The sequence below is a fragment of the Blennius ocellaris genome (assembly GCF_963422515.1).
Source record: "Blennius ocellaris genome assembly, chromosome: 3".
Taxonomy (NCBI): Eukaryota; Metazoa; Chordata; class Actinopteri; order Blenniiformes; family Blenniidae; genus Blennius; species Blennius ocellaris.
Genome location: NC_137652.1, coordinates 10412178 through 10425422, shown reverse-complemented (window position 1 = coordinate 10425422; position 13245 = coordinate 10412178). Strand labels below are relative to the sequence as shown.

The 13245-nt window shown below is 39.9% G+C and overlaps 1 protein-coding gene across 1 annotated transcript; it reads left to right on the top strand.

Annotated features, from left to right (window-relative positions):
- Positions 1–1148: 1148 nt before the first annotated feature.
- LOC308148843 (tetraspanin-5) lies at positions 1149–12082 on the top strand. Its single transcript, XM_080520374.1, has 10 exons — positions 1149–1551; positions 5060–5110; positions 6057–6203; positions 6305–6475; positions 6605–6730; positions 8257–8304; positions 8886–9002; positions 9087–9148; positions 10303–10356; positions 10479–12082. The coding sequence occupies exons 1-9, from the start codon at positions 1468–1470 to the stop codon at positions 10313–10315; spliced, it is 819 nt and encodes a 272-aa protein (XP_080376500.1). The 5' UTR covers positions 1149–1467; the 3' UTR covers positions 10316–10356; positions 10479–12082.
- Positions 12083–13245: the final 1163 nt, after the last annotated feature.

Here is a 13245-nt window from a genome sequence, read left to right as displayed (position 1 = left end):
TTGCACAGCAAATACGAGCTGGGCCTTTCTATGTGGAGTTTGCATGTTCTCCCTGTATGTGTGTGGGTTCCCTCTGGGTACTGCCATTTCCCCCCACACTCCATAAACATGCATGTGAGGTAAAACGGTGACCCTAAATTGCTCTGAGGTGTGAGTGTGCAATTGTCCGTCTCTGTGTTTGCCCTGTAATGGACTACGTGTCCAGGTGTATCCTGTCTCACCCATAATTAGCTGTGATTGGCTCGAGTGCCTTGTGACCCTGAACAGGATGAAGCAACATAAAAGGTGGATGGATGTTTTCTATAGATGAATTTTATGAATGTGTCTGTAGTGTGAAAAACCCCAGAAAGATTTCATACCTTTTCTAAATTTTTAATAAATCATAAATCAGGAAAATCACAATTCAGCATTTCAAAATATTTGCACATTTAATAAGATTTCCAATTTATTTTCAGTCATTCCACATTTTTTAATTGCTGGGCAAAGCAATTCACTTTTTAATCATATGTATTTTTTAATGTGTTCTATTGCGAATAACGAGCTAATAATACAGGAAACAGAAATAGAAAATACACATTGTGCCAATATGTTCGACGTGATGAAATGTATCTGAACAAAGCTTATGTAAAATATTAACATTGAATTTGTATGGTCAATTTAATAATTTACAGAATAGAATAGAATAGAATAGAATACAATAGAATACAATAGAATAGAATACATCATTTATCTCAGAGGGAAATTCTTGCAAAATAGCTCCACACAGAATGGAACACAGAATAAATGGCACAGACGTAAAATATCAATATGACTGGATACAATTGAATAAGTGATATACATTTTTTATATATACAGTATGCAGGGCTAAGCAGTGACTGTTTTGTGCATTGAGAAACCATTTATTTATTTGGCATTTAATTAATTTATACCAAAGGAAATCTCCTATTTTAAAATACTTACTCTTTTATCACATGTATGATTGTTAAGTTTTTATTAAAATATAAAGTGATGTACTTCGTGTCGCTTTGTGTGATATGTTTGTGTCTGTCCACTACCGGAAGTTCCGCCCTCTCAAGTAACGGAAGACGGCTATTGGCCCCCACACACGTCACTCACATAACAGCCATGTTTGGATTAGACGAGTCGACCATCAGCGTTAATGTGGCGGACTCCTGAGGATTTATTTCTCCGTTACACCTCCGGAGCTCCGTTTCTGAACCAGCCCGGTGTCCTCAGAGGGAAACGGAGGCACTGAGCGCTCCTCTCCGGCTTCATCTGCGTCTTCTGCCTGCACGGACACAAACAGGATGGTGTTTGTTATTGGAGGCGCAAACAATTGACGGCGCGGTGGTCGAGCCTTTAAAACAAATAGAAAAGGGTGTTTCCACCCGGATGTGATAGTTTCTTTTCTTTTCTTTTTTCTTTTTTACTCTCTGGGGACGGCGTTTGATCAATAAATCCTCCCAAATGATGTCCGGAAAGCACTTCAAGGCTCAAGAAGTGAGCTGCTGCATCAAGTATTTCATCTTCGGATTTAACATCATATTCTGGGTGAGTCTGGGCCTGAAGCCCCATGTCTCATACACCTGACGGGGATGTGGGGCTTTTTCTCAGGAGATTCGCTGGTTGTGTGTGTGCGCGCGCGTGGGTGTGCGTGTGCGCGACTTGCTGCCTCCTTCCTTTTGTTTTTGTGTGCAGGCTGATGATGGAGGGCTTTCCTCTCTCTCTCTCTCTCTCTCTCTCTCTCTCGCTCTTCCGCTTAAAAAAACCAAAAACAAAACGCCTCTTCTACTGCATTACAGCTCCCAGGAAGGAGTATCATGTCATTGTTGGTTTTTATTGCAGTATGTTGAAGTACCTGTACTTGATGTTGTCATTGTATTTATACTTGAGTTAAATTCAAACCCTACCATTTGGTTCAATTGCCACCGCCCACAAATTAATATTTAAACATATAAGCACTGTTGTAGCCAATAAGTTCGTTCATTCATTCAACAAAGAACATTCATACTCATGTCTGCATTAGTTTGCCAAAACAAATAATCATGTCTTGCAGGATATAACTATTCGTTGGGGAAACCTGGAGTCACTGGCAATGATTACATTCAGCTATAAAATGTCTAATTCTTTGAGTAGTTTTTGCTGAAAATAACATTGCATTCAGGTGTTTTAACAACCATCAGACAGGCCCTTTCTTTATCTGGTTTTAAATAAAATCTTGTGATGAACCTCTTCTTCTCGATTTTCAATACCATGTAAGACTGGCTAGTTATCAAGCCAGCAGCAATCAAAATTGGATACTGTACTTTACATTTTTAACACAACATCAGCAAACCTAACTATAGCATTGTTGTTATCGCTGCCTTCAGGACTGCATTTAGCTGTTTTAAGCATTTATGTTTCTTCACAGGCTACAATTCTAAAGCAGCAAACATATTTTGAACCCTTTCACTCAGATGCTGAGACGGAAAACAATAAATATTTAAAAGTATAAAAATACTAATAGAAGGGCTTTGCTGAGTGCTTTTTTTTTTCTTCTAAGCCCAGTATGAGTGTTTTTACAAAGTGTTAGCTTCAGTGTTTGTCAAAGTTTTTTCACCTTTTTTGTAAAAAGAAAATGCATAGAAATTGTGGATGAGTTAATTTATTTCTTGTAAGTTAGGTTGTATATTGAAACCATTGTGGGGCTGAGGTCTCTCAACTGCTCACAAGCCGCCAGTTATCTTCAACGTTGGGTCAGTGGTTACTTCGATGTATTTATCAGTGCAACATGAAAGTTTAACATTAACCTTCATCCAATGAAGCTGTGATGCATCAGCAGCCTGAAGTAAACATTTTCTGCATGTTGGTAGTCTCTCTTAGCTTTTTGGTGCTATCAGTTCATAAATGAGATGCTGACGTCTATATTAGAGAGAGTCTTGATATTGAAGAAAAAAAGAAACGGACCCTAATTGTTACCGGTAATAGATATATTCAGAATTCCCGTGACTGTTTAATTGAGCGTAACAAGAAATGCAGCCATGTGATCGTTGGAGGTCTCGGATGGTTAAAAACAAATTTGCTGTTTTGCTTCGATAAAGATTAATGGATGAAATGGGCAGATGGGAATGTCAGTTTTCTCTAATCCAGTAAAAAGCTCACGGATATAAAACACGAAGCCCACGAAAACATTTAAAATATATTGTTTCATCTCTTTGTAGAACGGCTAGTTGTGATCTGTCTGGTGCTGTGGAGCACTTCTCTTATCTCCTTTTGGTTTTTGTTTGTTGTTTTTTTTACTTTAACAATTGAGTTTTTGCGCTCTGAACGCTCAGATGTTACTAGCATTCAAAATGCCCTTGGTGACAATTCACAGTACATCGACACGGTGTACCAGTGAGCAAGACCTTCCAGCTGAATCACTTTGTTTATATCATTTAAGTCTGTAATTGTCTTTGTGGGACATGGTGAACTTTCCTCTTGAGAAAATGCCCGATTGACTCCTGCGCAGAGTGACGGTGAAAAGGAGGCGGCCACAGTATAAAGAGAAAAAGAACACATTCTGAAGGCTGAAGCGATTCTGTCTCGCAGTTATATCACCTTACTCTTTTGAGGCGTGAGTGGACCCATTGTGCCCGAGAGCCGTCACGGGTCTCGGAGTGATGAAGAGGAAGGCCATCTGTCAGGCCCTGCAGAGGCGCACAGCCAACAATGCAGCCGGTGACGACCTCCAACTCTTCACCTCGCAATACAGTACATCATCAGGGCCAGTTAATTATGTCAAAAAACATCTGCTCCTTTTGTCCTTACATCTGTATGCATTAAATCCAGCGTGCTCACCTCATAACCAAACCCTTTATTTAGTCTGATATGTCTTACTGTGTCTTTTTCTCAGTGATTCACATTGTCATGCTTCTTGATTTGTTTCGAAAGTGGGTGAATAATCTGACATGGATCTAAAACTCTCCTGTCCGGTCTCCGATTTCCTAAACATCAGTGAACAGACAAAAGCGGAGTGTCTAAAACAGAGACAATCGCAGTCACAAGTCAACGTAACCTCGCATGCATGTATTTGGATTGTATGAGGAAGTCGGTGTATCAAGAAGAAAAAAAAAACCCTCCTTTGTACTCCGTATGAACAAGCTTGTAATCTAACTGGGAAATGTTTATACTGTGGCACGAGAGTGCCAACTCCAAACTACAATACACCTGTGTGTCCCTGTTGTAATGATAGACACTAATTAAAAAAAGGAGACTTTGTATTGGGCGAGTTCATCCCGTGTGAACATAAAATCTGCTGCGACACAGAATGAACAGGCTTTAAAGCTCCTTTTATTTTATTTTTTTTAATTGCTGGCACACTGGTCTTTCACTTGCCACCTAATTTATAGTTAGGTCATTAACTTCTATGGTTGTTGTGTTTATTTATTTATTGCTTGCTGCCCCTTGGAGGTAATAAAGTCCACATCTCCTGGCTGTGAGGCGAGAGCACTCACTGCTATACCACCCTGCGGCCTACCGTCTCGTGATAGCGAGGGATGCAAAGGAATGAATGAAAAGCCTGACCATCTCATTACTAGTTATACTGCCAATTAATCATAACTGCAAGTGAGTTCAATCAATCAATCAACTTTATTTATATAGTGCTTTTTTGTACAATCAAAATGTAATACAATGTGCTCAACACGATTTAAAAACAATGCAAAGACAGATACATATTAGGAAACAAATGCAGACATACAGTTGGTTACGGTTACAGTTAATTCAGCTCTCCCACTGCATTATGAACACATGCAAATGTGATTTTCATTAAGCTTCCGATTTTCTGTTTGAGATTCGTCAACTTGCATGCTTTAGATCGAAACGCAAACCGTTGTTGAGTCATGACGGGTTCAGAGAGTTTCAAGATGTTCTCCAATGTGGGAGAGCCTCGTGCTGAATCTGCAGACTGACAGGAGAGATATTTAGTGGTGTTCCGCTGCCAGGAAAATCTCTCTCTCTCTTGCTCGCTCGCTCGCTCTCTGATGATGAAACAGCAGAGTGATCCTCCTCTCTTGTCTCTCTCTTCTTCTTCCGTCAGTTCCTCGGTGTGGCGTTCCTCGCCATCGGGCTGTGGGCCTGGAGTGAAAAGGTGGGATTCAAATGTTTCCCCGATGAGAAGTTGCACTCATTCATGTGGACATCTGTGAATGATCCAGATGTTTTACATTCACCATTTGTTAGTGGTCGCACCAGCTTTACTGAATCAGGAAGGAATGTCGTGCTTTCCCGCGGGACGCCCTCCTGAACAATAGGACTGTCGATGGATCAGAATCATTCACCCTCTAAAGATCATTTTCATTCTGAATTAATTCTCCAAACTCGAAGGATGTTATTAGAATATTATGCCCGTTGCCATATCTGTTAGACTGCGACAGCTAATTCAATATTGCGTCATCAAGAGAAAACTCTCGTGGCAATTTCCTTAGTTTGTTTGCATTTTTTGGACTATTTATCAAATATTTTCCTTCACACAAGTTTAGCATGATAGCTCCACACTGTCAAGTTATCCACGAAGCAGCCTGTCTACGACCCAAATGAAAGCTTGAAAGAGCCAGAGGGAATGTAATCCAACTCATGGCATCTCAAACGATCCAAAACAGGTTGGATCCTGTTTGTTTTAGGCACAAAATTTGTTTTTTTTTTTTTTCTTTGTAAGAATGATCAGGCAGTTTTAGCATCAACAATTTGTTCCCCCCCCCCCCCCCCCCCCCCACGTATTTTTGTCCAAATCTAATGGCCAGCCTTTAATGTGGCCATTTGATAGTCATAGGTTCACTTGCATTGAAACAAGCAGCTTCAAAGCCAACCAGCAACCTGCCAATCTTCCAGTGGATACTTTTCCCAAAACTAGCAACACATGCATTACACCATATTTGAATAAAAAATTTCTGTTATTAAATCTGACATTAAAGAGTTTAATTTCTAATAAGAATAGTACCTCCACATTGACCTTTTGAAACTATTATTTTGAAGAGCTTTATCCGCAACCTGATTCTGCTTTTCAGGAACTCGTCTGACTTGTTTCTTTTCTCCAGGGCGTCCTCACCAACATCTCATACATTACTGATCTGGGGGGTTTCGACCCCGTCTGGCTCTTCCTCGTGGTGGGTGGCGTGATGTTCATCCTCGGATTCGCCGGCTGCATCGGAGCCCTGCGAGAAAACTCCTTCCTGCTTAAATTTGTATGCTCTGATACTTTTCCATACTTTCCTGGTTTCAAATCACGGTTGAAGTAAAATAAATGTAAATGTTTGTTTTAATGAATTTTTTTATTTTATTTTAGTTCTCTGTGTTTCTGGGTATAATCTTCTTCCTGGAGTTGACTGCGGGAGTCTTGGCATTTGTCTTCAAAGACTGGATAAAGGACCAGCTCAACTTTTTCATCAACAACAACATTCGGGCCTACAGAGATGACATAGATCTGCAGAACCTCATAGACTTTACACAAGTTTATGTGAGCACCGTTTCTTTTTCATCTGCTGTTCCAATCTCACTCTCGCTGTTTTCACCTAGTGTTAAATCATAGCAGGTTCCTTTCTCTGGCGCCCTGCTGACTTGTTTCCGTGTGTGGTTGACCTTGCAGTGGGAGTGCTGTGGAGCCTTCGGTGCTGACGACTGGAATTTGAACGCCTACTTCAACTGCACTGATTCGAACCCGAGTCGGGAGAAATGTGGCGTCCCCTTCTCTTGCTGCACCAAAGATCCTGCGGTACGTTAACCTGCCCGCACCGCCACTCGGTTTCCTCTGCGGTAGAGCGAGGAAAGCCTGTGTAATTGAATGTTTTAGTGTCTTCGAGGTGGAATCTTGACTGAGCTTATGAACCCGTCATGTTGTTGACTGTCTGAGGAGAAACGGTGAAGGCTGTCTCCGAATAGATAGCTGGGTTATCTTCATCCTCCAGAAGGCTGGCTGACGCTGTCAACCGTCATGGCCGGCCTCCAACAGGATGCTCGGGCCTCAGGGTTTAGTCCTGTCCAGCTCTGCCAGCAGAGCAAAGTTTGAAAGCGGATGGGAGGGGATCTTATCCAAAGCGTTGTTTGGCAACAAAGCTAAATACTGAAACTTAACGTGTGCTGCTCAGGCTGCAACAAGTGACAGTAAATCATGGTCATTTTACTTTAATAACAACTACAGATACTTTTAAATTGCTTACCAAACGACGCACAACTCCCTATAGGGCGTCCTGCTGGAGTATCATGTTGTAGTGATTTATTAGAAAGTGATTGTTTCCCGAAGTCTCACTTAATCCTGGATCATTAAAAAAATACAGCTTTATGTGCTCTTATTGGGTCATGTTGAAGTTACGTCTTCATGAATTTTGTCTAAAAATAGTTCTCAAGTTTCCCCAGTTATGTTTTCGACTCACAGTGGACACAACTCAAATGTTGAACCATTTTCAATATTTTTCTCCATCAATCTTTTTCTGCCTGATTGTGACTTTCAGTCCTAAACAAAATCCAAATCTCAACTCTGAAGGCCTGGAGCGATGTATGCACGCTTCTTAGTTTAGTCATTTCGGCGTGTTTCAACTGGGTCACTGATTTCTTTAAATGTACTTCAATCAATTGTGGGGAAAAAAATCTGAGCTCTAAAAGCTTTTGAGATCTTTGGCTCAGAAATGAGACACACACATGCATTGCTTGTCATTCTTGAATGATGGAAATCTTTAAGTAGCCACAAGTACATATTTACATTTTCCAGAATAAAGTGGGACTTGTAGTTTTTAGAAATAGTGCACTAGTTTAACAGTTGAACTTTATCTGCACAGGCCATAGCTCGTTAGGCTCATTTTGTAATTTAAAAAAATCTCAAATTGTCACTTATAGACAGTGCAGAAACATAATATTCAGAAGGTTAACTTAGCAACATGTTCACAGCTGTGGTGAGCTGTGTTTTAGATTGCTACCAGTTGGTCATTGGTATTGCAATTTTCAAATGTAATTATTGCTGTGAAAGATCTGATCCTGTGTTTTTCATTGGCAGATTCAACATTTTCTACCAGTATGAAACCTTATGCTCACTTGTAGTTTGGGGGTCCAGCTTTTCTTTGTTTGAAGCTTTGACTCAACTCCAGGTTACAGAAACTTGGAGTGTCACCTCTGCCACTGTGTTCCTGTGCTATAGAGGAAGAGCTGGTGTCCAACACACACAAATGAATTATGTTTTTTGTGTGTGTGTGTTATGTTCCATGGACCACTAGAACATTCAAGAGTCAAACCAATTTGTTCCCACAGGAGGACGTCATTAACACGCAGTGTGGATACGACATTCGAGCCAAAGCGGTGAGCATCAATCAAAAAACATAAAGACTTTTTAACTCGATTAAAACAAGACCAGGGAAAAACTAAAACGCTCTGGCTTCTGGGGTTTATTTGGCTGCATGAGCTCATAAGGTACTCCACCCTGGACACAGTACTCCTCTTTCAATATGTTCCTCCCCCAAAAAATGCAGCAGCTGACTCTCCATCAGTACTCTGGGCCGTGTGTTATTACTCATGCAGCAGAAATGCGGTGGGAATTAGGACCCCCCCCGCCATTAGCTTTGGCCTTTCTCCACAGTAGCATAATGTAAGGAAAAGGCTCTGTTTGTTTTCGTGAGGCTCGACATGTGTGCAGGAAAACAGTGAGCCGAGTGTGTGTGTGTCAACAGCCGAGTAGCTTTAGATCAAAGCGACTTCTCTGTGAGACATTGAGGAGACCGCGAGATCACAGGGGGAAATCATGTGCCTCCAATAAATATAACCGTAGTGTCTAGATTTTCAAAGCAAAGTCCCACCCGACATGTTTTCACTTCAAGAATACAAGAGAAATTAATTGATCCATATTTCTTTGTTAAAGTGTGGTGCTGATTTTGTTTGGTCAGGAATCTGAGCAGAGGACTTTCATCTACATCAAAGGCTGCGTCCCACAGTTTGAGAAGTGGCTTCAGGACAATCTGACGGTGGTGGCAGGAATCTTTATTGGGATTGCGTTATTACAGGTGGGACTCAGGTGATCTGTGGGACTTTACCTTTCAACCGTTTGTGTTTGCGTCACCTCATGTTTATATTTTCCACCTTTTTAGATTTTTGGCATCTGTTTAGCCCAGAATCTCGTGAGTGACATCGAGGCTGTGAGAGAAAGTTGGTACGTATCAGTTCCTGTCATATAAGTACTATTTTCATATTTTAATCTGGGAGTTTTACTGGGAGCGAGAAGACTCAGTTCGAGTCCCATTTTGAGTCTTTGAGCAGGAAAATATGCCAACATCACAAAGGAATGATCGAGAGAAAAAAAACAACACATTTTAAAGTGGATAAGGTGTCCTATTTTACAGGAGTCTAAACCTAAAGCCAAACTGCAGCTTTGAAGAAAGCTGATTTCCACCAATCAAGCAGATCTTCTTCTCCCGACGGTCGAGTGTCGGAAAACAGACATGCAGACATGTGAAAGAAGTTTCGAGATTGCGGTCTGTCAAACATGTAGCTCATGGGCTAAAGCTAATGAGCAGGAAAGTTAAGTTCAGCCTGCTGAAAGACTTTGTAAAGTGTAATGATAACAAAAATCACATCAGCTGGAGTCGCACTGAAGAAAACAAAACGCCAAAAGTTAGAGCTCAACAGAAGGAGGCAGCAATGGTCCCAGTGAGAGATCGGTGTAATGTACTTTATTCCTATAGATGTAGCTTTGGCTTTAAAGACAGACTATAAGGGTGAGTTTAAATTTCCCTGTGAAAAACAGCAGAAATGACTGAAGGTGCGATCATGCTGCTCTAACACCGTTCGTACTAAAAGGAGGTGGAAAGTAACAAATTATATTTACTCACATGACTTTTTTGTGAACTTGTAGTTTCTTTGTAATCATTTTTAAACTCTATAATTTTACTTTTACTTAAGTATAATTTTTTTTCCAAGTCTTTAACTCCATTACATTTTCAATCATATCTATTACCGAGTAAACATTTCAAAAAAATAATTGAATTAAAAATATTGAAATACTGCAGTGAATGATGCTTAAAAGATGCTTCAGAGGCCTGTCATTGCCGTAAACAAAACAAATAGTATGTCCCCAGCAAGTAATCGAATACAAATGTAATGTAAGACTCATTTATATTTCTTATTAGATTATTTTTTTTCCTGGAGTTACGGCTTCTGGAGGTACAGCTTTAAAGATTTAACTCAACCTCATTGCGGGTGTCTTCAGGTTGGAAGACGACGCAAAACTTCAAAGTGTCGTTATTTCTGTGCATTAAATGTCTTGACTTGCATCAGTTCATGAATCTTCCCTCTGTTTTTGTGCAGTTTGTTTACCTAAGCCCTCCATTGGGGTTTTCAAAGGCAAGAAGGATGTACAAAGTAAGCTTTAATTGATTTCATCATTACCGTTGCATTATAGGCATTGATTGTCCTCCTCCCTTGTGGGCTGTATTTGTACTCCAATGGTGTTTTTCTTTGTCTTTTTTCTCTTCTTCCCACAGGACTCTGCAGTTTGGACGCAAGTAGTGAAGGGAAATGAATAAATCAGCTAAAGTGTCCACAAAGACAAGGAGTCAGACCCGGATGTAAATTGTAAATTTAGAATTATTTTTAGAGCTATTTTAAATGAAGCGCACCCTCTAAAAACGAAGCGCGTCCTTCTCGGCCGGGAGGCTCAAACAAATGCAGAGTGAACTTGTGGCCGTACAGGCACGCAGCGAAGGTGGTGTGAAGAGGAAAACATTTGTTATTGTGCACAGGCAAAGTTTTTCTCTGAGGTGGTGCTTCATTTAGAATAAGGCCCTGGTTTTATATGTCTGCACAGCTGCAGTTTTAAACAGCTGCATGCAAGAGTTGTGTTAAAAAAACAAAACAAAACAGAAAGTGATTCTGAAAATGCACTGCATGCCTCTTGTCTACTGATACGACATTGGCTCTCCTAAATGTATTTCATTAACTTTTAAGTATTTCAAAAAATATTTGTAAAATAGTCACTTAGTGTAGAGTGAATTGGCGAGTTAGCACTTTGTTGAATGTTTAATGAAATCTCCTTAAAGCTACAGGTTTATTTACATCTGTGAGATGATCATTCTAAAATACAGTTTGTCGGCAGAGTTATGTTGGACCGTAGTAACATGTCGTATCATAAAGAGACGTGTTGGATGTGGTACAGTAGACTTTGTAAACTTTCTTTTTAAAGAGTCTTGCAGTGACACAAAAGAAAAAGTTTAACTTTACCGAAAGAAACCCTAAAGATGTGGCATCAAATCAAAACTCCGCCTTAAGCACTTTAATCTTCATGAAGGAGTGATGAAGCTTATTGCAGCCATTCAGCTTTGGTCATGACAGACTGTTATTGTAGTCAGGCAGATGCCGCTAGAGGGCGCACTTTCCACAAAATACCTGCATCCATAACTTCATGGCGCTTCTTCACGCCTGTCGGATTCTTGGTCCAAAAAAGTCAGCTTGACAGAAAATGAGTTCCATCACGTTATTTTACTGCCTATTAGTATTCATTTGTTACATTTCCTTTTGTTTGTTTTTTAAATTACTTGTGTATTTTATGGTCAAATCTGCCTGATAATGAAAAAACAAAAACAAAACGTATTTTCTGTTTTGATTTTCACTGGAAAATGGTGAATGGTATGCTGGTCCCTGTCAGGCATTGATGCGTTTCTAGTAATTAGAGTCACCAGCACAATTTGTTTAAATGTAAATGTTGGGACAAAGGAGATTTACTGCGGTGTACAAACAGTCATTCCATGTTAAGGCCTTGTGAAAGTAAAAGCAGGATTCACAAATTCCGCAGCTTAGATTTCAACACCCTCACATGTTCAGATTATTGCTTGTGACATCTGCCACAGTAAATGTTATGAAGCTGACATAGTGTCTGATATTCCTCCTTTCCCACCAATAGCGCCATGTGATTGTCTGTATTTACTGATCACACTTTTCTTACCACTCAGTGCCATATCTGTGATTTCTATCTACATATTATTGATTATTGCTTCACTTTTGTTTCATGTGTGCTCCTGATTCCTGGAAAAAAACAAACTGAATTGGGACAAGATGTAAATATATATCTGAATAAATGTGGTTCTTTGTACATGTTTGTGTGGAGATGTTTATGAAGGGGGGGGGGGGACTGCATACCAAAGGTTGCCCGGCTTTCCTCTCAAGCAAAAAAGATGACATGACATAACGGTGAAATGGTAATAATTGAAAATATGGAAACATTCAAATGATGGTTGAGATCAGCCTGCTGGATGAATGGAGGACGGATGAACTACACAACAGGAGAAACCCTCTTGTCTTCAAATAGAAGTTTGATTCAACTTACTGAGCCATATGATGTGAGGATACTGTCTATTCCCATGTTAAGAAAATACATTATATAATGGCCTTTAATAGTCCATTATCACAATATTTGAATTGATTTAGTTCTATTCAGATTAAATTTACATAAGCTTGTTGAACCGTACTTTCCTCTTCTGAACATCTGGAGTTTGACCGTCTCATTAATTTCTGTGCACCTCACTATCTTTTCATCATCCTAAGATCAGCAGTGATCTTCTGTTTGTTTCTAAAAAATTCACTGGAGAAATTACTCCTATTACTTTGTCTTGGGCACAGCTGACTGCTATAGTCCGTCCATCAGCATTACAAAAATATCAACAGCAGATTCTTAATTGTGATGCCTCTCTTCTTTACATGACGTGAATAATCAGCAAAGGTGAGTTGGGGTAAGTACTGGAGGGAGATTACACTATCTTATCTCTCAGAGGAGAAACAAGTGAACAATCAGTGATGAGGTGATCTTCAGATCACCAGAAGCGGCTTCTTCAGGAGCTCAGGGAGGGAAAACAGTCCGCAGACAAACACTGACATCCACTGGGTGTAACGGGTGTTGCTCAGTAATGTTACTGGATTGAAATCTACTGGCACAATGAATTTAATTAAAACTTTGACATATTTTACTTCACTGGAGTAAGCAGAAAGGCTTTCTTTAACATTTGCTAGATATAAAAGCTAAAAAGCACTGGAATGTTTACATATTATTGTTCTCTGCATTTGCATCATGAAAACCATGTGGGCTGGCACGCAAATTCTGGATGTGAAACTTTAACTAGCTGATAATTTGAAACAAATGTTAAAATTAGGAGGTAAATATAAATGCTTTTCATTACTTCTTTGTCATTTTCTAACATCTTGTGATGTCAGTGGACCATATTTGGCCTCGGGGGGTCCTGTTTTAACCTGCAGGCTTTA

Excerpts from the sequence above, each read along its gene's own strand:
- LOC308148843 (XM_080520374.1), top strand. The coding sequence starts at position 1,468 with ATGATGTCCGGAAAGCACTTCAAGGCTCAAGAAGTGAGCTGCTGCATC. Across the intron at positions 6,476-6,604 it reads TAGACTTTACACAAGTTTAT|TGGGAGTGCTGTGGAGCCTT; the intron begins GTGAGCACCGTT and ends TTGACCTTGCAG. Across the intron at positions 8,305-8,885 it reads ACGACATTCGAGCCAAAGCG|GAATCTGAGCAGAGGACTTT; the intron begins GTGAGCATCAAT and ends TTGTTTGGTCAG.